This window comes from Pipistrellus kuhlii, unplaced genomic scaffold (assembly GCF_014108245.1).
Source record: "Pipistrellus kuhlii isolate mPipKuh1 unplaced genomic scaffold, mPipKuh1.p scaffold_m20_p_2, whole genome shotgun sequence".
Classification (NCBI taxonomy): domain Eukaryota; kingdom Metazoa; phylum Chordata; class Mammalia; order Chiroptera; family Vespertilionidae; genus Pipistrellus; species Pipistrellus kuhlii.
Genome location: NW_023425515.1, coordinates 182258255 through 182279844, shown reverse-complemented (window position 1 = coordinate 182279844; position 21590 = coordinate 182258255). Strand labels below are relative to the sequence as shown.

General features: G+C 55.8%; 1 protein-coding gene and 1 long non-coding RNA gene across 2 annotated transcripts; one reads left to right on the top strand and one right to left on the bottom strand.

The window, feature by feature from the left end:
• Nucleotides 1-1437: 1437 nt before the first annotated feature.
• On the top strand, nucleotides 1438-19498 carry LOC118723916. Its single transcript, XR_004989415.2, has 3 exons — nucleotides 1438-1581; nucleotides 3958-3961; nucleotides 19468-19498. It is a non-coding gene; the product is annotated as an uncharacterized LOC118723916 (long non-coding RNA).
• IFNLR1 (interferon lambda receptor 1) lies at nucleotides 2132-21193 on the bottom strand. The gene is made up of 7 exons (XM_036446730.2): nucleotides 21094-21193; nucleotides 15758-15881; nucleotides 10502-10689; nucleotides 8065-8207; nucleotides 5465-5624; nucleotides 5027-5157; nucleotides 2132-3758 (listed from the first exon to the last, which is right to left on the bottom strand). The coding sequence occupies exons 1-7, from the start codon at nucleotides 21149-21151 to the stop codon at nucleotides 3018-3020; spliced, it is 1545 nt and encodes a 514-aa protein (XP_036302623.1). The 5' UTR covers nucleotides 21152-21193; the 3' UTR covers nucleotides 2132-3017.
• Nucleotides 21194-21590: the final 397 nt, after the last annotated feature.

Genomic DNA, 21590 nt, shown 5'->3' with positions numbered 1-21590 from the left:
AATTAAACTTGGGGGGGGGGAGCTTAAAAACCAAGGTTTAATAATAGAAAGTGATTCCTACACCAGAGTGATCATAGCTCTTCTGTTTTCAAAACAAAAAACCCCACACACTTCATGAAGTTTTCCTTCATGAAGCAGCTCCGCTGGGTTGGAAGGACGTCAGAATTAATCAGAGATTAAACATGGTGGCGGAGTGAGTGGACCAAACTGGAAATGTAACTAAACTACAGAAAAATCAACTGTTAGACGAGCTGGAGAAAAGCCCTGAGAAGCAAGGATGGAAAGTGGAGACGGCACAGAGACTGACAGGAGGGGCGGCGAGGCAAGAGGGCTGCCCGGCGCCCACAGACAGCCGCTGAGGTTCAGGGAGATGTCTCCACTGTGGGGTTCCCACTGCGAACGCTGGGTCTAAGCCCAGAGCACAGAACTGAGAACGGGGCCCACAGAACACCTGGCTGTGAAAAGCAGCGGGGTTGCCCTAACCCAGTGGTCAGCAAACTGCAGCTTGCGAGCCAGACGTGGCTCTTTGAACCCTTGAGTGTTCTAACGCCTCTTCTTCAAAACAGACTCGCCCAGGCCAAAAACCGACTTCTGATCACGGGCCACAAAGTTCCAATCACACTGTATGTGCGCGCCCACATGTGGTATTTTGTGGAAGAGCCACACTCAAGGGGTCAAAGAGCCACATGTGGCTCGTGAGCGGCCGTTTGCTGACCACTGCCCTAACCAGTTTGGATAGAGCGTCGGCCTGTGGACTGAAAGGTCCCAGGTTCAATTCCGGTCAAAGGCATGTACCTTGGTTGCAGGCACATCCCAGCGGATCGATGTTTCTCTCTTATCAATGTTTCTAACTCTATTCCTCTCTGTAAAAAATCAATTAAAAAAAAAAACAACAACAAAAAAAAACCCCAGCAGGTTGCCGTCGGCCAGCAGAGAGGCTGGAAATGCAGGCGCCCTCCTGAGACTCCGAGACTAACCATCAGCCTGCAGACAGAGGTGGGTGTCAGAGGCTGTGAGCCTTTGCCTGATCTCCTTCGGGCCCCGGGCTGGAAAGGCAGACCCTGGGGCACATCTCTGCCCTTCCCAAAGGCACCCACCCAGCAGAGGGAGCCACAAGCTGTGGATTGCTGAGAGTGCCAAACAGGGGACTCAGGGCCAGTCACAAACAGCGTCTGACACTGTCCTGAACTAGAGACTGGGAGCCATAGCAGATCTACCCAATACACAGACACAAACCCAACGGGCAGCCAAATGGGGAGACAAAAAATCACCCCCCACACCCGAAATGAAAGAACAAGAGCGTTCTCCAGAAGAGCTAAACGAAATGGAGATTAAGAAATTTATCAGCTGTAGAGTTTACAATAATGATGGCGAAGATGCTCCACAGCCTGAGAAAAGATATGGTAACTACAAAAAAAGACCAGTGGGAAGTAAAGGCTGACAGAGCACTAATAAGGTACACGCTGGAAGGAACACACAGCAGATTAGGGGGGGCCGGGGATCGGATCCGTGAATCAGAAAGGACCTCAGCCTTTGTCTGGGCATTTGCCTGGGAGCTGGCCCTGAGTCCGGCCTCGCCCAGTTTACTGTCTCTTCCCCCACAACCTCCCGTGCTCAGTGAAGTGGACAACTGCCACCCTACAGAAATGCACACACATGTGCACGTGTATGTGTGTGTGTGTGTGTGTGTGTGTGTGTGTGTGTGAGTCCCAGCAGTGAAGGCCTCCTGCCAGCTTCATGCCCCTCGGAAGCCCTTGCTGTGACCAGCACTGAGCTGACACGGCCAGGATAACAGGGGTGGGACCCGCTGGCCACAGACCAAAGAGCTCACCTTAGGGACAAACACAGGAAGTCAGCACCTCAGCTTCTCCTCACAAGGTCTTGTTCCCTCTGGGTGAGCACACAGCGACGCTCATCCCTACACTGATGGGTGTAGGTTCACAAGGTGAACACCCACCACCACCAGGAACCACCTGTTTCTAGAAGGTTCTCCATAACGAGAAGGGAAGACGGGACTTCCTATAACCACAGCCGTCACCTAAAGTGCTGTCTGCAACAGGGGTCGCAGCCCACGAGGCCACCTGCCTGCTGGGTTGCTACCCCACCCCCAACAAATCAGACCCCCGTGGAGGATGGACCATTTGCTTTTTCACTGGGGAGAGGGAGGTCCCCCTCGGCTGGCTTCTGGCTTCTGCGAGCTCCATTCCTTGACCAGGAGGTGCAGACCGGGAGGGTGGGAGACATGAGGTAGATGAGAGGTTAGACAAGCTGAGGTGAATGCTTCCCGGTGCTGAGTCCAAGGTCACAGCTGGGAGATGCCCAGAGGTCCCCTCAGAGCCTGGGCAGGTGGAGAATCCTACCAGCCACCGAGAGAGAAGAGGGAGCAGGCCGTGTCGCACGCCCCTCTCTCTCAGGACCCGCCCCCCTCCCCATGCCCAGGTGGGAGTCGCAGACGAGGAAACCCAGGAGGAGGAGAGCGGCCACCCAACCAGGAAGTGGAAGAACCGGGTTTCGGACTCTGGTCTACCTGAGGGTACACCTGTGCGATTCCAGGCTGGAGACTGGGATTTGAATGACGGCCGCCCTCTCCCTTCCCCTCCAGCACCCTCTGCCAGCTAGATCTTTCCTCCCGGGACCCCCCCGAGGGGGCTCATGCGTCTGGAGGCCCAGCCTCGGGGAGGAGGCTGACACAGCGGTGCCTCCGAGTGTCCTCTCCCCACCCCAGACGGCCCCGGTGGTGTCGCCCCAGATGCCTGCTCTGACCTGGTCTCACCTGCTTCGTGTTGTCCGGGGGCCCATCCTGTCCTCTAGTCCGCTTGTGGCTCAGCCCAGGGCCGCGGGGCCGCGGGAGGGGTGGCTTCTTACTGCTCAGCCCGGCCCGCAGACAGCCTCCCGCCGGGGTCCGGGGGCGCTGCGGGAACCAGGGCTGCCCCGGACCACGCTCCCAGGCTCCCAGGCTCCGTGGCACCTCCAGGAGGCTCAGTAGCACCAGATTCGGCAGGAAGCCGGGGGACAGCTCACCTGGCCATGTAATGTCCCAGCGTCCTACTCCTGGCTCCTGTCCCCCAGCTTCCAGCACCTCTGTCCTCAGTTTCTGATTCCCCTCCATCCTCCTCCTCTTCCTCCCCTTCCTCCTCCTCCTCCTCCTCCTCCTCGGCGGCGTTGCTGTCCCAGGAGAAGGTCAGTGTCCGGAGAGAGACGTGAGGCTCCCCGGGGACGAGCTCCCGCCTCGGTGTGGGGGAACCCCAGCTGGCCCAGGAGATGCTGCTCTCCTGGAGCTCCTCCAGGGAACCCATGTCCTGGGAGGACTCGGGGGCCGGGAGGGGCTCCAGGCACCTGCTCCCGCCCGGCCCTCTGCCCGGTGCCTTCTTGGCCACGTAGCCCGAGGACCCGGCCTCCTCCAGGAGGGAGGAGCCGCCGGCGCTGGCCCCGCTGCCGTCGGAAGCATCGCAAGCAGGACAGCCTTCGGCCTGGTCGCCTGCCTCCGGGCGCCCCGGGGCCTGGTGCTCCTGCTCCAGGAAACCGGGGGGCACGAGGTAGGGCTGGACGATGACGTTGTCATCCTCCTCCTCCTCCTCCTCCTCCTCGTCCTCGGCACCGTCCTCTGGCCCAGCCTGAGTGGTGGCTGCGGCCCTGCCTCTCGGGGTCAGCCTGACCCTTCTGGCCAGTTCCTTCTGGGGACAGAGGGTCAAGCCCTCCAGAGTCTCCGGGCCACTGGGCTGGAAGGTTGCCGCGGGGTATCTGTGTCCAGAAAAGTCCTGGTTTGGGGGAGGGGAGACGAGCAGAAGGTCAGGCTTTCCCGAGGCAGGACGGCTCCCCCTGGGATTCCCCGGAAACAGGCCCTGAGCCAAGGACGCACACGGACACCGTGTCTCTGGAGGTGCTCCCAGGAGAGGCCAGCAGGCGGGAGCAGGTCAGACGGGGCCGGGGAGCGGCCACTAAGATGGGTGTCATCAGGCAAGTGACACCTAAGGCAGCCGGAGCTTAACCTGCCGGAAACTCGGCAGCCAGTGCAGTGCCATGAGGTGAGGGGGGAAGGGGGAAGCAGTGCCCCTCCCTGGCACTTGCAGCCTGCCACGTGCACGGGCAGAGCAGACACCAGAGGCCAGAGACGGCCCCCAGGGTGCAGGTGCTAGCTGCTAGCTGGGAAGAACTTTTAGAAACGCTTCCTCCCTGCTCTGGCCGGCATTGCTCAATGGTTGGAGCACCGGCTTGCAGCACACCGGAGCGTCTCAGGTTCGATTCCTGGTGAGGGAACGTACCTGGGTTGCAGGTTCGATCCCCACCCCTGGTCAGGGCACATGTGGGAGGCAACACAATTGATGTGTCTCTCTCACATCGGTGTTTCTCTCTCTTTCTCTCCCCCCACACCCCCTTTTCCTACTCCCTCCCTTCCACTCTCTCTAAAAACATCAATGGGAAAATATCCTTACTCCCCAGGCAAGGATTAAAAAAAACACTCTCTCCCACATGGCACTCAGAATTCATCCTCAAAGCCCCCACCCCAGCCCAGTGCCCGCTGAGCCTCACCTATGGCCCAGCTTCCCGCATGAGCCCGACGCACCTGACCTGCCAGGCTTCCCAGGCCTCCGCAGCCTCCGCGGGCCAAGGGAGTGAGCCGGTGGACAGGGAGGGACAGGAAGGGGACTCCGGGGTCGGCCTGCGCCGGGCTCACCGGGGGCAGACTGTGAACTAAGTGTGGGGACCCTCTTACGTCTTCCCCTTTGGGCACCTTTTCCTGCCCTCCCTTTGTGGGCCGGCCTCTCTGCACCCCAAGGCTGGGGGTCGTGCTCTCGGCACCGACAAATCCTGAGCGGAGACGAAATTACTTAACTCACAGGGACTTGAGGCGCTTCTCCCTCCCAGGCATGGGCACTGGGCACCAAAGGAATGAATTACTGATCGTGGGAATGTAGATGCGAGGAAAGGAGGTGTTCTGCCATCTGGGCCGCCTTGCCAATCCGTCCGAGCGACCGCTGAGTCTACCCCGCTCCCTTGCTCAGGCGCACCCCTGGGTTTGCCGTACCAGAGCCCGGGGCATCTTCGCCCGCTGGAACCAGGGGTTCCCGGGGAAGCTCCTCCAGATCACGCAGCCCATGGCGATGACCAGCAGCAGCAGCAGCAGCGGCGGTAGCGCCAGGAGTGCCCAGTGGACTCCTGGGGAAATAATAAGGATGAGGAAGCAGCAGCAACGGCTCTGGTTTACCGACTGCCTCCGTCCCGGGGGCTTCCCGTACACACACAGTCCTTCCTGTTTACTTGTTTTTTCACACCTCATCCCAGTCTTAGTCCTCCTAAGAATAAACCCAGGCTCCAGATGGGAGAAACCAGTTAGGGAAACGGCCCAAAGACACACAGTGAGTGTGGTGGAGCCGGGGTTTCCATCGAGGTGAGCCTGTTTCTAGGCGCATGCCCCTAACCACCACATCATGAAGTTCCTGATGCGGTCCCACTGTGCACCCACCTGGGGTCCCCAGGGAGAAGCAGGTGGGCTCGGAGAACTCGCTCCATTTAGGGTCACCGAAGGCGTAGATGGTCCTGGCGCTGAGGCAGTGGTACCCTCTGGCATCCGCCTGCAGGGGGATCTGGACTGGCTGGCCATGGGAGGTCTCTGGAAACTGGGTCTGTTTGGAGAAAGAAGCAGAGGTGAGCAGACCTGTTGTGGGAACCAGCTCTGCCCAGCCAGAATGGGGTGGGGTTGGCAGCTGTGGTCCTGCAACTTCTATTCCTGCAACCAAGTTCAAGTGTCCAAGAAGCACTGCCCAGCACTGTCTGGCTTCTTTTCTGCTGAGTTTCGAGGTAGCGATGGTCTGGGTTCAAAAGCATCCTTGCCATTCAGGGTCACTCCCTGACCCGACCCCTCCCCCCTGCCATTCAGGGTCACTCCCTGCCCCCTGCCCCCTGCCCAGGGCCTGCTGGTCTTTACTTTGAGGGGCATATCCCTCAGACTTCCTGCCCCAAGGGCATCACATTTATTTGGGGGGCATCACAGACACAGAAAACTCTTGGGCGCCCGTGCAATGCAGTAGCCACTGGCCACATGTGGCTTCTGAGCACCTGAAGTGTGGCCAGGCCAAACTGGGATGGGCTCTGAGTATAAAATACACACTGGCTTTCCAAGACTAAGGGAAGGAGAATGTCAGATATCTCAATAACTTTTACATTAATTGCATGTTGAAGCGGTAACATTCTATTGGATGAAATAGAAGTCTATTATGAAAATTAAATTCACCTGTTTCTTCATTTCAGGTGTCTACCCTATGCCGCCATCTTGGTTTCTCCCTTTTCTTTTTATTTAATTTAACAAGGAACATTTAAAATTACATATCAGGCTTGTATTACATTTCTTTCTTCCTTTTCAAAGATATTTGTATTGATTTTTGAGATAGGGGAGAGGGAGAGGAAGAGAGAGAGAAAGAGGGGGGAGGAGAGAAACATCAATGTGAGAATGGAACATCTGTGGGCTGTCTCCTCCACCCCCTCCACCAGGAACAGAGCCCATGGACCAGACATGTGTCCCGACAGAAATTGAACCAGCAACCTTTTGGTGATGTCCAACCCACCGAGCCACACCGGCCGGGGCTGCATTCCATTGCTTTTGGAGAGTACTGGTTGAGGCCGTGGTCGGCAAACCGCGGCTCCAGAGCCACGCACGGCTCTTTGGTCCCTAGAGTGTGGCTCTTCCACAAAATAACCACCTGTGGGCGCGCACGTACAGGGCGAATGAAACCTCGTGGCCCATGCGCAGAAGTCGGTTTTCGGCCCGGGCGAGTCTAATTTTGAAGAAGTGGCGTTAGAACACTCAGGGGCCAAAGAGCGGCGTGCGGTTTGAGAGCCGCGGTTTGCCGACCACTGGTCTAGAGTCTCTGTAAGGTTCTGGAAGGCATGGACCACATCCAATGGTGTACGTCCTGGGAACCAGAGGTCAGGAGGGTGAGTGTGGGTTCAGAGAAAGAAAAAGGAGTAAGGATGGGGTCAGTCAACTGTACAGCCTGTGGGCAGACCTGGCTGCCGGCTTTTTAAAAAGCAACACTGGAAAACACCGAAGCCTGCGTTTACATACAGTCTCTGGTTCCTTCCGTGTCACAGATGCAGAGCTACGTAGCCGTGACAGACTACAGCGGCGGGCGGTCGCCAACCGGAGTTCCGCCAGGTGCGAAAGGTTGGCGACCGCTGGACCATAGGGTCTGCAAAGCCACAGGTATTTACAGCTGGCCCTTTAAAAAGTACGCCAACCCTGCTGTAAACACAGACAGACAGACAGACAGACACCCAGGCACCCACAGAGAACAAGTCTGAAGCTGGACAGATACCAAGGACGTAATTTGTAGTCATCTCTGATACTTTTGGTTTTCCTTGTAGAGCTCATGTGTATTTTCTGATTTTTTTTTTTCCTATAATGAATCCAGTGGCTTGGCAAGCAGGCCTCCTGCAGCTCACCATAGTTCAATCAGATTTTATTATTAAAAAACAAAAAACAAAACAAAAAACAAACAAGCAAGCGGTTTCAAAATTTAAACAATATATTATCAATAGTTAGAAAATGGCTGTGCCGGCCGGAACCGGTTTGGCTCAGTGGATAGAGCGTCGGCCTGCGGACTGAAAGGTCCCAGGTTCGATTCCGGTCAGGGGCATGTACCTTGGTTGTGGGCACATCCCCAGTAGGGGGTGTGCAAGAGGCAGCTGATCGATGACACTCTCTCATCGATGTTTTTAGCTCTCTATCCCTCTCCCTTCCTCTCTGTAAAAAATCAATAAAACATATTTAAAAAAAAAAAAAGAAAAAAAAAAAAAAGAAATGCTGAGATATTGGAGAAAATGGCCTGAAATTATTCTTTCCCTTTTTTTGCTGTGCTGTAACCACCTAGAAGGTGCAGGGACAGGACGCCCTGCACTCGGCCTGGCAGGTGGAGAAGGGCAGGGACGTGCCACGGTGAAGGGTATGCAGGAAGGCTTCCCGGAGGAGGCGTGCAGGCAGGAGGGCGGCAGGGTGAGGAGCAGCGGGGTTCGGTGGGGCCGTGGAGGAGGGGGGCACAGGTCGGGGGCAGGAGAGGGGCTTCCCACCTTGTTCCCAGTCCCCTCCTTCCAGAAATCCACTTGGTACTTCAGGTCCGACGGGGGCATGCAGGGGGGCAGCTGGTAGGTAGCATTGACCTTCAGGACCTCCTCTGTCTGAGTGACCACCAGGATGGGTGGGGCCGGCTCCACTGCGGAAACAGAACAGGACGTGTCAGGACGCTCCGGGCCTGCTCCTCGCCCAGCCCAGAGCGCCATCTGGGAGAGGGGAGCGGGCACTGGTGCTTGTCAGTCACCTGCTGTGCAGCAGGAGCCTGCCAGCCATTTTATTTTATTTATTTTTTATTATTTTTTATTATTTCATTTCATTTTATTTGTTGTATTGTATTGTATTGTATTGTATGTATTTTATTATTTTTTAAAATATATTTTATTGATTTTTTACAGAGAGGAAAGGAGAGGGATAGAGTTAAAAACTTCGATCAGCTGCCTCCTGCAGATCCCACACTGGGGATGTACCCGCAACCATGCCCTTGACCAGAATCGAACCTGGGACCCTTCAGTCCGCATGCCGACGCTCTATCCACTGAGCCAAACTGGTTTCGGCATTTTTTTAAAGCCCTGCCGTGACCCTGGAGAGGACAGCACTAGTCCCATTTTACAGAAGGGCACGCTGAGGCTTAGGGAGGTGAATGACCAGGCCACACTCGTAGTTAACCTGCCTTTGTTCGTGTTGTCCCTCGTACCGTCACATGCCACTGGCCTGCCAGAATCCTGCCCTTAAGCACCGGCTTCCTACGGCTGCTCCCACACATCACCGCCAAGGTGGTGGCGTAGAGCAGCCACATCTGTTGTCTCGCAGCGCTGCAGGTCCGAGTCCGGGCACAGGGACCATGTGTGATGCTCTGGGCAAGGAGCTGAGGGGAACAGGGAGATGAGGCCTCCATGGGTCCTGACCTGCAGGAACTGAAAGAAATTAGGGGGAGCCCTAGCCGGTGTGGCTCAGTGGATAGAGGGTCGGCCTGCGAACGGAAAGGTCCCAGGTTCGATTCCGGTCAAGGGCACATGCCTGGGTTGTGGGCTCAATCCCCAGTGGGGGGACTTGCAGGAGGCAGCCGATCCATGATTCTCTCTCATTATGATGTTTCTATCTCTCTCTCCCTCTTCCTTTCTCTCTGAAATCAATTTTGAAAAATTATATATATATATATGAAATTAGGAAAAAATGAAATATAAAAACTGCCGAAACCGGTTTGGCTCAGTGGATAGAGTGTCAGCCTGCAGACTGAAGGGTCCTGGGTTCGATTCCGGTCAAGGGCATGTACCTTGGTTGCGGGCACATTCCCAGTAGGGGGTGTGCAGGAGGCAGCTGATCGATGACTCTCTCTCATCGATGTTTCTAACTATCTCTCTCCCTTCCTATCTGTAAAAAAATCAATAAAATGTATTTTTTTTTAAAAAAGAAAAGAAATATAAAAACTACCAAAACTTTAGAAAGAAAGTGGCCAGGGCCACAGTGGAGGGCAGAAAAAGGCAGGAAGGGTCATTCAGGGTTAGGGTGTGCTGCAGGAAAATCAGGGGGGCTTCAGGGAGGAGGCAGCAAAAAAAAAAGTAACTAAAAAAAAAAAAAGGCAATCTCCTGCCTGAATCGTTCCCTCCATTTCTATCTATCCAACCATTCAGTGGTTCGTCCACCGTTCTTCCAGCACGACTTCCCCTGTTCCTGCCTCCCGTCTCTCCTTCCCAGACAACATCCCCTCCTTCCTCTCCACCCTTTCTAGCCAATCAGCCTACGTTTCTGCTCACCCAGCCATCCTTCTTTCCTTTCCACCTATCTTCCCTCCCTTATTTTCCTTCCTTCATTCGTTTGTTCATTTCTCTTCCCCCTCCTCCCCTTCCTTCCCAGCCCTCCCTACACAGCCAGCCTTGCTTCGGTGCTCTCTAACCACTGACCCACCCACCCATCTGCCTCTCCTTCTTGTCCTCCCTCTCCCCATCCACACTTGCTTCCTCCTAGTATAAACAATGCCTGTACGGTTCATGATCAAGGCTGTGCTCGATAGAAGATCAGAAATATCATAGTAAGAGGTACTGGCTGGCCGAAACCGGTTTGGCTCAGTGGCAGAGCGTCGGTCTGCGGACTGAAAGGTCCCGGGTTCGATTCCGGTCAGGGGCATGTACGTTGGTTGCGGGCACATCCCCGGTAGGGGGTGTGCAGGAGGCAGCTGGTCGATGTTTCTCTCTCATCGACGTTTCTAGCTCTCTATCTCTCTCCCTTCCTCTCTGTAAAAAATCAATAAAATATATTTTAAAAAAAATAAAAGAGGTACCGGCTGAACTGTGGCGCTGTGCCCCGAACTCCCTGCCGTGAAGTGGCCAGGGCGCTGCCCCGGGGAAGCGGGGGACAGACGGTCGCACGGCTGTGCCACTGAGGCAAGTGCTTGGACGGAGGGCCTCCCACCCAGACCCCGACGCACAGACCCACCTTCAAAAAGGTACTCCAGGTACTTGGACTCCACCCAGGGGGACCTGGCGCCGGGGGCAACCGCCTGCACACGGCCCTTGAACTTGTTGAACAGGTCCTGCTTCTCCAGGCACATCAGGGAGCACGTCAGCTCTGTGGTTGGGGTGCACCTTCTCACCTTCCGCCACCGTCTGGGGGTTGCCAGGAAGCTGAGGGAGGAAACAGAGGCGCATTGGGCCGTGGTCACGGCTTCCTGGGACAGGGGGACTTACAGGACAAGGGATCCACCCCTCTGTCCTCTGTCCTCCGTCCGTCTCTCCAGCTCAGGCTCCGGAGAGACACGCGCGGGTGGGACCTGTGGCTCCGGCCCCCACCAGCCCTGGGACCCTCTGCAGGTGACAGCCCTGGGCCCCGGGCTCCTCCCCTGCCCTGTGTCATGGTGGCTGCTACTGCAACAATTTTGCACGTTTATTCGTTCGGGCACTTATGGACCGACCACCTGCTGTGTGCCAGGCACCCCGCCGGGGGCTGTGTGGGCGTCAGAGGGGGACATGCAGGCCCACGACTCCGACCTCCTGAGAACGCTGAGCTCAGAGACCTGAGCTCTGGGCATCCTTCCTGGGGGAACGGCCCTCGGAAACCTGCGCGCGGGCGGGCGGGAGGAGGGATGCCCGGCACACTGACCAGATTAAGTCCTGGTCAGGGCAGAGGCCACAGCGACAGGAAGGGTGTCAGGGGAAGGCCCGGGGGGACCAGCAAAAGGAAAAGCCCTGCGATGGGGAGGATCCGGACGAGAGCCAGGAGGCCAGTGCGGCCGAAACCCAGGGCCAGGGAGGAGGACGCTGTGCACAGACGGGGGGTGAGGGTGGGGAGGGGCCTGGGCAGAGCAGGTGGCCACACCGTCCTGGTAAGGAGTCTGGCTTTCATTCCAAGTGTGATTGGAAGCCACGGGGAGGTTCTGAACAGGGGACTGATCGAATTTATGTCTCTATTTTTTTAAAATATATTTTTATTGATTTTTTACAGAGAGGAAGGGAGAGTTAGAAACATCAATGAGAGAGAATAATAGATCAGCTGCCTCCTGCACACCCCCTACTGGGGATGTGCCCGCAACCAAGGTACACGCCCTTGACCGGAATCGAACCTGGGACCCTTCAGTCAGCAGGCCAATACTCTATCCACTGAGCCAAACCAGATAGGGCTAATTTATGTTTTTAGAAAATCACTGGGAAACCAGCAAGGAGGCTGCCGCCATGATCCGAGAGAAGGGGTTGAATTCAGGATATATTTTGGAGCAAAAATAGACAAACTACAGGAAGAAACAGAAAACCCATAATTACAGTGAGAGAAAAAAAAATCTTAATACAACTAAGCAATTAACAATTAAACAAAGTAATGAAAAATATAAAAAAATGAACAAATAGTTTGTCTAATGAACACACAGAGGACAAACGGAACAAACTGGGTAAGCCACAGCGTTGAAGCCCTAACCCCCAACGTGCCTGCATAGTAGTCTCCCCTCATCTGAGGGGGGATGTGTTCCAAGACGCCCAGGAGATGCCTGAAACTGCCGAGAGTATCGTGCCTCTTTTCCTACACATACATATCTTCGATAAAGTTTAATTTACAAATTAGAAACAGTAAGAGCGTAATAATAACTAATACTAAATGATATTACCATGACACTACCTGATAATAAAAGTTATGTGAATGTGGTCTCTCTAGCTCTGATAAGCAAACTGGTAATGGAGACGGCCGCTGAGTGACTAGCAGGTGGGCGGCGTACACAGCGGGGATATGCTGGGTCAGGTTGTTCGTGTCCTGGAATGGAGCGGGGGTGGTGGTGCCAGATTTCACCACGCTCCTCAGAACGGCGTGCCGTGTAGCACCGAGGAAGTGTTTGTTTTTGGAATTTTCCATTTAGTATTTCTGAACTGTGGTTGACTCCGGGTAACTGAAACCATCCGAAAGCCAAACCACGAATAAGGTGAGGCTGCGGCATTTGGGGACAGGCCCTTTAAAGATGTTATTAATGTTAAACATGGTCATAGGTTGAAGACTGGTGTTCTTAAAAGAAGAGGGAGGGACAGCAGGGACAGAGGAAAGGCCAGGTGAGGAGGTGGCCACCTGCAAGCCCAGGAGAGAGGCCTCAGGAGAAAGCAAACACACCGACACCTTGATCTTGGACTGCCAGCCCCCAGATCTGTGAGACATGAATTTCCGTTGTTTAAGCCTTGCCCCCACCCCGGTTTATGATATTTTGCTGTGGCAGCTCTAGCAAGCTAAGCTAAACACACTCAGGTTTTGGCATCATGGTGGGGTGCTGATGCAGCAAATATTGGAAAAGGTGTAAGTGGTTTTAGAACTGGGTCATGGGTAGAGGCTGGCAGAGTTTTGAGGTGCATGTGGGAAAAAGTCAAGACTGCCTTGAAAAGACTGTGGGTAGGAATATGGATGTTCCAGGTGGTTCTGGGGAGATCTCAGGTGGGAAGGAGGAATGTCTTATTGGAAACTGAAGGAAAGGTGAGCCTTGCTATAAAGAGGCAAGGAGCTACAGAACTGCAGGACTAGCATCCACCTATGAAAATTACTAAAAATTCCATAATGTCAGTGTTCAGCCTGAGTTTAGATTTCACCACTGTCCCTTACATGTCTTTTTATAAATAACTAGTTTGGATCAAAATCCCAGAGAAATCTCCATGTGGTGGGGGGGAAGAGAGAGGCAAAGAGCATGGTTGAATCTCGTTCTAGTGGTTTTTGGAAAGTAGAAGTTAGAAATGATGAACTTGGGCCCTAACCGGTTTGGCTCAGTGGATAGAGCGTCAGCCTGCAGACTGAAAGAACGGTCCCAGGTTCGATTCCAGTCAAGGGCATTTACCTTGGTTGTGGGCACATCCCCATTGGGAGGTATGCAGGAGGTAGCTGATTGATGTTTCTCTCTCATCGATGTTTCTAACTCTCTATGAAAAATAGAGAGTTACTTCGTCTCTGTGAAAAAAATCAATAAAATATATATTTTTTAAAAGAAGTGATGAACTTGGTGTTCAGCTGAGGAGGTTTCAATGGAAAGTGTTGAAGATGTAACCTGGTTTCTCCTTTCTGCTTGTGGTAAAATGAGGAGGGAGAAGAGCAATAAATAGAAAATGGAAGATTTGAAAAATTCTCAGCTTATGCATATCGCAGGAAGCGAGAAAGCAGACTCTGGAGAGCATACCAAGAGTGTGGCTAAAGAAAGCTTGGTTGTGGCTGATTTCAGGTTTTAGGTTAGAAATCGTGCAAATGAGCCTGAAACATCTTGTCATAACAACAAAAGATACCAAAGGCGACTGGAGTCAAGTTCAAAGTACTCAGGAGCCAAGGTGAGGAGCCTTTTGCTGGCCAAGCTCCACTGAGTAGAATGAGTTTCCACAGATGGAAACCATTAGGCATAAGAATAATAAAAGGAAAAAGGAGTCCATGACTATTTGGGAGGTGACAGAGAACCAAATCATTCTCTTGAAAACTGGTAAATAAAAGGAGGGGGGAAAAAGCCCAAGCAGGGCTCCTGTCTTGCCTGTTTGAAAAGTACCTCTGAAGATCCAATACCGTAAAGAAAGCACCTCTTTCTAAAATAATTGCCACTATAGAATAAAAATAATCCAATTAGAATAGAACCGTTCTGCAGATCTCAGGTGTTTAGACAGTGCAAATGAGAAGGCAAATATCGCAAAGGTCCAGAGGGTGGCCTTCGAGCTCTTTAATCCACTTACCACAGCCCCACTCTTTTATTTTTTTTAAGATTTAAAAAAAATATATATTTTATTTAAATATATTTTATTGATTTTTTTTACAGAGAGGAAGAGAGAAGGATAGAGAATTAGAAACATCAATGAGAGAGAAACATCGACCAGCTGCCTCCTGCACACCCCCTACCAGGGATGTGCCCGCAACCAAGGTACATGCCCTTGACTGGAATCGAGCCTGGGACCTTTCAGTCCGCAGACCGACGCTCTATCCACTGAGCCAAACTGGTTTCGGCTATTGATTTTTTTTTACAGAGAGGAATAGAGAGCTAAAAACATCAACCAGCTGCCTCCTGCACATCCCCTACTTGGGATGTGCCGGAAACCAAGGTCCATGCCCTTCACTGGAATCGAACCTGGGGCCCTTCAGTCCACAGGCTGACACTGACTGAGCCAAATTGGTTAGGGCCCAGCCCCATTCTTTCCAGCCGTGTGACCCTGAGCAAAAGGCATTCATGGTGCAGAGTGGAGCCCCTGCCTCCTTCCTCCAAAGACGGTGGGAGATTAGACACGGTTAAGGCACTGGCTCAGTGCTGACCTAACCTAACAACAGTGTCAGGTGCTCTCTGCTTCCTGACACGGCTCTGCACGGCTCCTTCTTCGGAAAGCTCTCTTGCAGCCTGTCCTCCGAGCCAGGCCCCCGTCACTCACACCTGGGTGCTAAGGGCAGAGGGACTGCGATGGGATAGGAAGAGCACCAACTCTGGGGTCAGACAGACTTGGGAAAGATTTCCTTCTGGCTCCGTCGCCAGCTTCCTGGGGCAAATCACAGCGGCTTCCTGGCCTGTACACCGGGGAAGCGCAGCCCCGGCTGGTGACGGGGAGGGAGTGACCCGCTCCTGGAGGCTCCGCCCGCCCGTGGCAGGCAGACGGGGCCCTGAGCCCAGGGCAGCGTGCTCCCCTCCCTGCGACCTCCTCCTCCCCAATGGGAGATCAAGCCTCCGGAGTGTGAGCTTTGATCCGCTTCCTCTCCCGCTACAGACCCTCCCGTCCTTGTGCCAAGACGGGGAAGCCGTGGGCATCTTCCGTTGCCTCTGGGTGGGCAGTGGCTGCCTGGCCTGCCACGCTGGGAAGGACACTGGCGAGGAGGCTGTGTGCAGGCTCCGTGGGGAACAGGGTGACCGTCTAGTGATTGATGCCCCGCACGGGCTCTGCAGGAGACTCCTGCCCCCCTCATCCGCCCGAACACCTCCAAGCCCTGAATCTAGGCCCCCAGGAATCCAGTTGCTCCACCCAAGCCCTGCTCCGACTTTTCTCAAAGATCCACCCTCACCCCCCCGGCAGGCCCATCCCCCGGGCACTGCTCTCTGCTCAGCACCATCCCCACCTTCAGACCGTTACCCAGCGCCCCCTCCGGGTACCTGCCACATGCCATCTCCCCGAGGACGCAGAGAGCCTGCCAAGGCTGCCCCACGGAGAGCAGCTTCCCCAGGAAGGCCCTCCCGCCCCTGCCACCCCCTCAGGCTCCCCCCACCGGCCGGAGGCTCCCCCTCACCTCTGATAGGCCACTCGATAGGTCACGTCCTGGGGGTTGCCTGGCCCGGGGAGCCACGTCAGGTACACGCCGAAGTCCCGGGAGAGCAGCGTCACGTTCTGGGGAGGGGCCAGGGGGGGCCTCCCTGCGGGGGAGAAAGAGGCGTGAGGCCCGGAGCTCAGGGCTCATCCTGACCTGGGCCTTTCGGAGCTGCAGAGCGGCGTGGCGGGTTAGGAACCAGGAGCCTCTGGTGGCTGAGGCGTGGGGGCCGTGGTGGAGGCTGGGGGTCAGGGTCCCCGTGACGGCCACACCAGAGTGGCTGTACTGCAGCCTCGTACCCTCCACATGCCCCGCAGCCCACCTGCCCACTCTGCCCCGAGGGTCCCAGGAGACCACAGAGCAGGGCCATCTGGGTCTCCCGGCGACAGGAGGGGACAGCCCCAGGGTCTAATGAGCAGGTGCTCTGCCCGGTTCCCAGCCACGTCCCAGAGCCCGCCTGCAATGGTCCCTGCACGTAGTAGATGCACAATAAATATCTGAACCAGGCCATGGCCGGTGTGGCTCAGTGGATAGAGCGTCGGCCTGTGGACTGAAGGGTCCCGGGTTCGATTTCGGTCAAGGGCATGTACCTTGGTTGCGGGCACATCCCCAGGTGGGGGCGTGCAGGAGGCAGCTGATGGATGTTTCTCTCTCATCGATGTTTCTAGCTCTCTATCCCAGTGTTTTTCAACCTTTTTTGGGCAAAGGCACACTTGTTTCATGAAAAAAATCACGAGGCACACCACCATTAGAAAATGTTAAAAAATTTAACTCTGTGCCTATATTGACTATATATAAAGTAATTCTCTTGAATAGGAATCAAATAAACACAAAGAAAGTATTTTATAATTACTTTATTATGAAATATTAAGTAAACAAAATAGTGAAAAATTATAAAATTCTTGTCTTGTCTGCACCTACGGCACACCAGGCAACATCTCGCGGCACACTAACAGCGGTTGAAAAACGCTGCTCTATCCCTCTCCCTTCCTCTCTGAAGAAAAAAAAAAAGATCAAGAAATAAAATATCCGAACCAATCCTGGGGTAACTTGGATGATTGTGAAGACCTTCCAGCGGGGCTCCCTGCTCCCAACCTTGTCTCCACACGACAGCAGACGTTCAAGTGGAAGTCAGATCCTGCCCCGCTCTGCCCCACCCCTCTGCCCCTTGCTCCCTCTTCTCCGGCCACACCGGCCTTTCGGCTGATCCTCAGGAACGCCAGGCACGCACTGGGAACAGCCACGAGCAGCCAGCAGTGCGGTCTGGGGGACACGTTCCCCCCCACCCTCACTTCCCCTTGTCCCGCTGAGAACCCTCTCTGCCACGTGCATCTGATTACACAGATGCCCAGGCCATGCCCTGCCCTCGCCTGCGGAATAAAGTCCACCGTCCTTATCACAGAGCGTGAGGCCCTGCCCGGCCCGGCCCGGCCCAGCCTGGCCCTCCGGCTGGCCTCTTCCCCACAGGCTCTCGGGCTGCGCCAGTCCGCCCTCCTGACCTTCTCAGGAACCACGGAGTTCTTTGGGGTGCCTCTGAACCCAAGCGTCTTTGACTGCCAGGCATTCAGCACCTAATCTTTCATGTATTTATTTTTGTTAGTTCTCACCTGAGGATATTTTTTTCTATTGATTTTACTAAAGAGAGAGTGGAAGGGTGGGAGGGGGAGAGAGACAGACAGACAGACAGAGAGAGGGAAACACTGATGTGAGAGAGACACATCGATTGGTTGCCTCCTACACATGCCCCACCTGGGGCTGAGGATGGAACCTAAAACCCAGGTATGGGCTCTTAAATCAAACCTGCAACCCTTTGGTGTGCGGGCCAATGCACTAACCACTGAGAACACTGGCCAGGGCCATCATCTAATCTTTTAAAGCCTCCATTCGAATGCCACTTCCTCCAGGGAGCCTTCCCTGACTTCTCTAAGTGGCGATGCTAGCGGCGAATGTGTATTGTGTCCTAACTGCATTGCCTGCATTTCCTCTTTCAAACCTCCCCACCACCCCTAGGTCAGCGGTCGGCAAACTGCGGCTCACGAGCCACATGTGGCTCTTGGGCCCCTTGACTAATTTTTAGCAAAGGCCAGCTCAGGAGTACCCTAATTCAGTTAATAACACTGTACCCACCTATATATTATAGTCTAAGTTTTTTTAAAAAATTGGCTCTTAAAAGATGTCAGTCGTTGTCCTGTTGGTATTTGGCTCTGCGGACTCATGAGTTTGCCGACCACTGCCCCGGGCATCTGGTACTAATCGTGATCATCACGTTGTGGGCGAGGACACGGGGGCCCTCCCAGCTAATGAGCTGTGGAATCAGAACTCAAATGGAGGCCTAGCCAACCCCGAAGTCTGAGCTTCTGACCACACAGGGCCTGTTCAGCTTTAGTCTCCCAACACCAATGGGCCGTTATTGGTCAGCAATGTCTACGGGCCACTGGGTGCCAAGGTTTCAGAGAAAACAACTCCATCCCTGCCCTGCAGGCGCCTGTGGGCCCAGGGAGAACCAGTGCCCTGCAGTGCCCCCTGGGCCCCGACAGAAACCCACCCAGATGACAGAACAGTTACAGAAGGGCTTTGGGGAGAGACAGGCAGTACTACTGACGGCTCTCCACTGGGCTCCCTACCCCGGCCTTCCGGCCCCGATAGGCCTGCCCGTGTCCTTGTGTTGGAGACGGCTCGCTGGGATGCTGGTGCAGCCACTGCTCCCAGCTTCCGGATTTTCCAGCAGACGACTGGCTGGAGGCCACCGTGCGAGCCTGGCCACAGGGGAGAATGCTGCCCGCCAGAGGCGGTTCTGGCATTTTACACACAAACCTCCATCAGTCCTGAGGACGAACCGCCCGTGGGGGAGTGTTACTTCCCCTCCGTGGGGGGCGGGGGGAGCACTAGGCCTGGAGACAGACGGTGAATCATTCCCTCGAGGCCACGCAGCTAGTTTGAGTGGGAGCCAGGATGTGAACCTGGATCCAGCTGAACTTCGCCGTAACTCCGTGGTCGGCAAACATGCGGCTCTTTGGCCCCTTGAGTGTGGCTCTTCCACAAAATGCCACGGCCTGGGCGAGTGTATTTTGGAGAAGTGCCGTCAGAAGAAGTTTAAGTTGAAAAAATTTGGCTCTCAAAAGAAATTTCAATTGTTGTCCTGTTGATATTTGGCTCTGCGGACTAATGAGTTTGCCGGCCACTGCCCTAACCCATCACACCACAGTTTGTGTTGCATAAATTAAAAAATCCCTCGGGAGCCCAGCCGGTGTGGCTCAGTGGTTGGAGCATCGACCTATGAACCAGGAGGTCACTGTTTGATTCCTAGTCAGGATACATGCCTGGAGTCCAGGCAGCATCCCCAGTAGGGGGCGTGCAGGAGGCAGCCCATCAATGATTCTCATCATTGATGTTTCTCTCTCTCTCCCTCTCCCTTCCCCTCCGAAATCAATAAAAATATATTTTTTTAAAAAATAAGATGAATAAAGGTCTCGCGGGGAAAGCTCAGTTAGGTCTGGACAAGAAAGGAACTGAGTTGATAGTGACACTGGGAGCCAGAGGACCCCTCCTCCCCTCCCTCACGCTGTCCCTCATCAGCTGCAAAGACACTCCCTGCTGGGAGGCAGGCGCCAGGGGCTGGGGCACCCCTGAGCGGACCTCAGTAGCTTGACAGCCCTGTGCCAACCGCCCAAGCCACCGGCAGGGCCCACCAGGATGGCTTCAGCCTGCCTTCCCTGGTCTGTGTCCCACCTCTGCCTCCTTCCTGGGCAATTCATTGCTCTCTGAGCCTCCGTTTTCTACCACAGAAAAAGGAGAAAGTAATCTCTATGTCACATGTGTCAAACACAAGGCCCGCGGGCCAAATCTGTCCTGCCAGGCCTTGCAATGTGGCCCGCACCGCGCTGTCATCACTGCACTCCGCTGCGTTTCCATCACAATGACAGTTTATGACTGTTCAGTAAACCATTCGGCCCGCGATTTAGGCTGGATTTTAGATTTTGGCCCCTTCTCTGATTGAGTTCGACACCCCTACTCTATGTCATAGGACGCCTGGGCTGGCTGTAAAGCTTAAATAGGATGACGTGGTGCTCAGCACAAACAAGCTGCTCCATGAAAGTTGTCTCTGCTGAAACCGGTTTGGCTCAGTGGATAGAGCGTCGGTTTGTGGACTGAAAGGTCCCGGGTTTGATTCCGGTCAGGGGCATGTACGTTGGTTGGCAGCTGGTCGATGTTTCTCTCTCATTCTCTATCCCTCTCACTTCCTCTCTGTAAAAAATCAATAAAATATATATATTTTAAAAGTCTCTAAATTAAGGTGACCAGACATCCCGATTTTTTTAACAATTTGTCCCGCGTCCTGCAGCATTTTAAAACAGTCCCGATTTTTGTAAAAAAAAATCAATAAAATATATATTTAAAAAAAAAAGAAAAAGAAAAGAAGGGGGCTTAGGACAGAGTCACCCTGGGGCACCACTGACCAGGGCTCCTCTCCCTCAGGCCAGGGGCGCACCTGACACCCCGCAGGGGGTGGGGGCTGCGGGGCAGGCAGGCCCCGTCTGACTCCCCCGGGGGGGCTCAGCGCGGGGTGAACGTGGCGGGCAGGACCCCGGGGTGGGGGTCGGGGGGACCCCTAAAATGCACGATAGGAATGAATGCAGCGGTTTACATCGGTCTCTCCCCCGCTCCCAGGAGCCGCGCTGGCATTGGGAAACGGGGTTCCAGTGGAAAGGAACGCCCAGGCTCCGGTGGGTGGGCCAGGCGGCCAGCGCCCCGCGGCACTGCGGCCCCCGAGGCTCCGGCCACGTCCCTCCCTCCCTGCTCGGAGCTCGGGTCCGAGGGTGGACGCGCTCGCCCGGGCGTCCCGCACCCTCACCTCCAGCGGACCGCGCCCCCCCCGCACCCCTACCTCCGGCGGGCCGTACTCTCCCGCGCCCCCCCGCCCCCCGCCCCCTCACCTCCGGCGGGCCGTAGTCTCCCGCGCCCCCGCACCCTCCGCAGCCCCCCTCCCCCGCACCCCTACCTCCGGCGGGCCATACTCTCCCGCGCCCCCCCCGCACCCTCCCGCGCCCCCCCCCCCGCACCCTCACCTCCAGTGGACCGCGCCCCCAACCCCCCGCACCCTCACCTCCGGCGGGCCGCGCCCGCCCCCCACCGCACCTTCACCTCCGGCGGGCCGCGCTCCCCCGCACCCCTACCTCCAGCGGACCGTACCCCCCCCCGCACCCCTACCTCCAGCAGACCGTAACCCCCCCCTCCCCCCGCACCCTCACCTCCGGCACCCCTACCTCCAGCGGGCTGTACCCCCCCCCCCCCCGCACCCTCACCTCCGGCACCCCTACCTCCAGCGGGCCGTAGCAGGCACAGCAGCAGGAGGGCCCAGCGCCCGGGCCGGGTCATGTCTGCCCTTCTCCGGCGCCCGGAGGGCCCGGTCCGCTCAGCTCGCCGCCCCGCCCCCGCTCACCGCCCCGCCCCCGCCCCCGCTCACCGGCGGTAGGTGAGAGGCCGGCAGCCAATGGGAGGCCGGGCCCGGGGACCGCCCCCGCTCACCGCCCCGCCTCCGCTCACCGCCCTGCCCCCGCTCACCGGCCGCAGGTGACAGGCCGGCAGCCAATGGGAGGCCGGGCCGGGCGGGGCCGGGGACCGCCCCCGGGGGCCGGGGCTCGGCTGGGGCTTCCCCCGGGGGCGCCCCGCGGCGGACGGAGGCTCGGGCTCTGGGCTCCGGGCTCCCTGGGCGTGCACTTGGCGGAGCCCGGGTGCGGGTGCGGGGACCGTGAATCGGTGTGTGCGAGGAGGAAAGTGTTTCTTTAAATTAATAATCAGCGTTAGGAATCCCAGG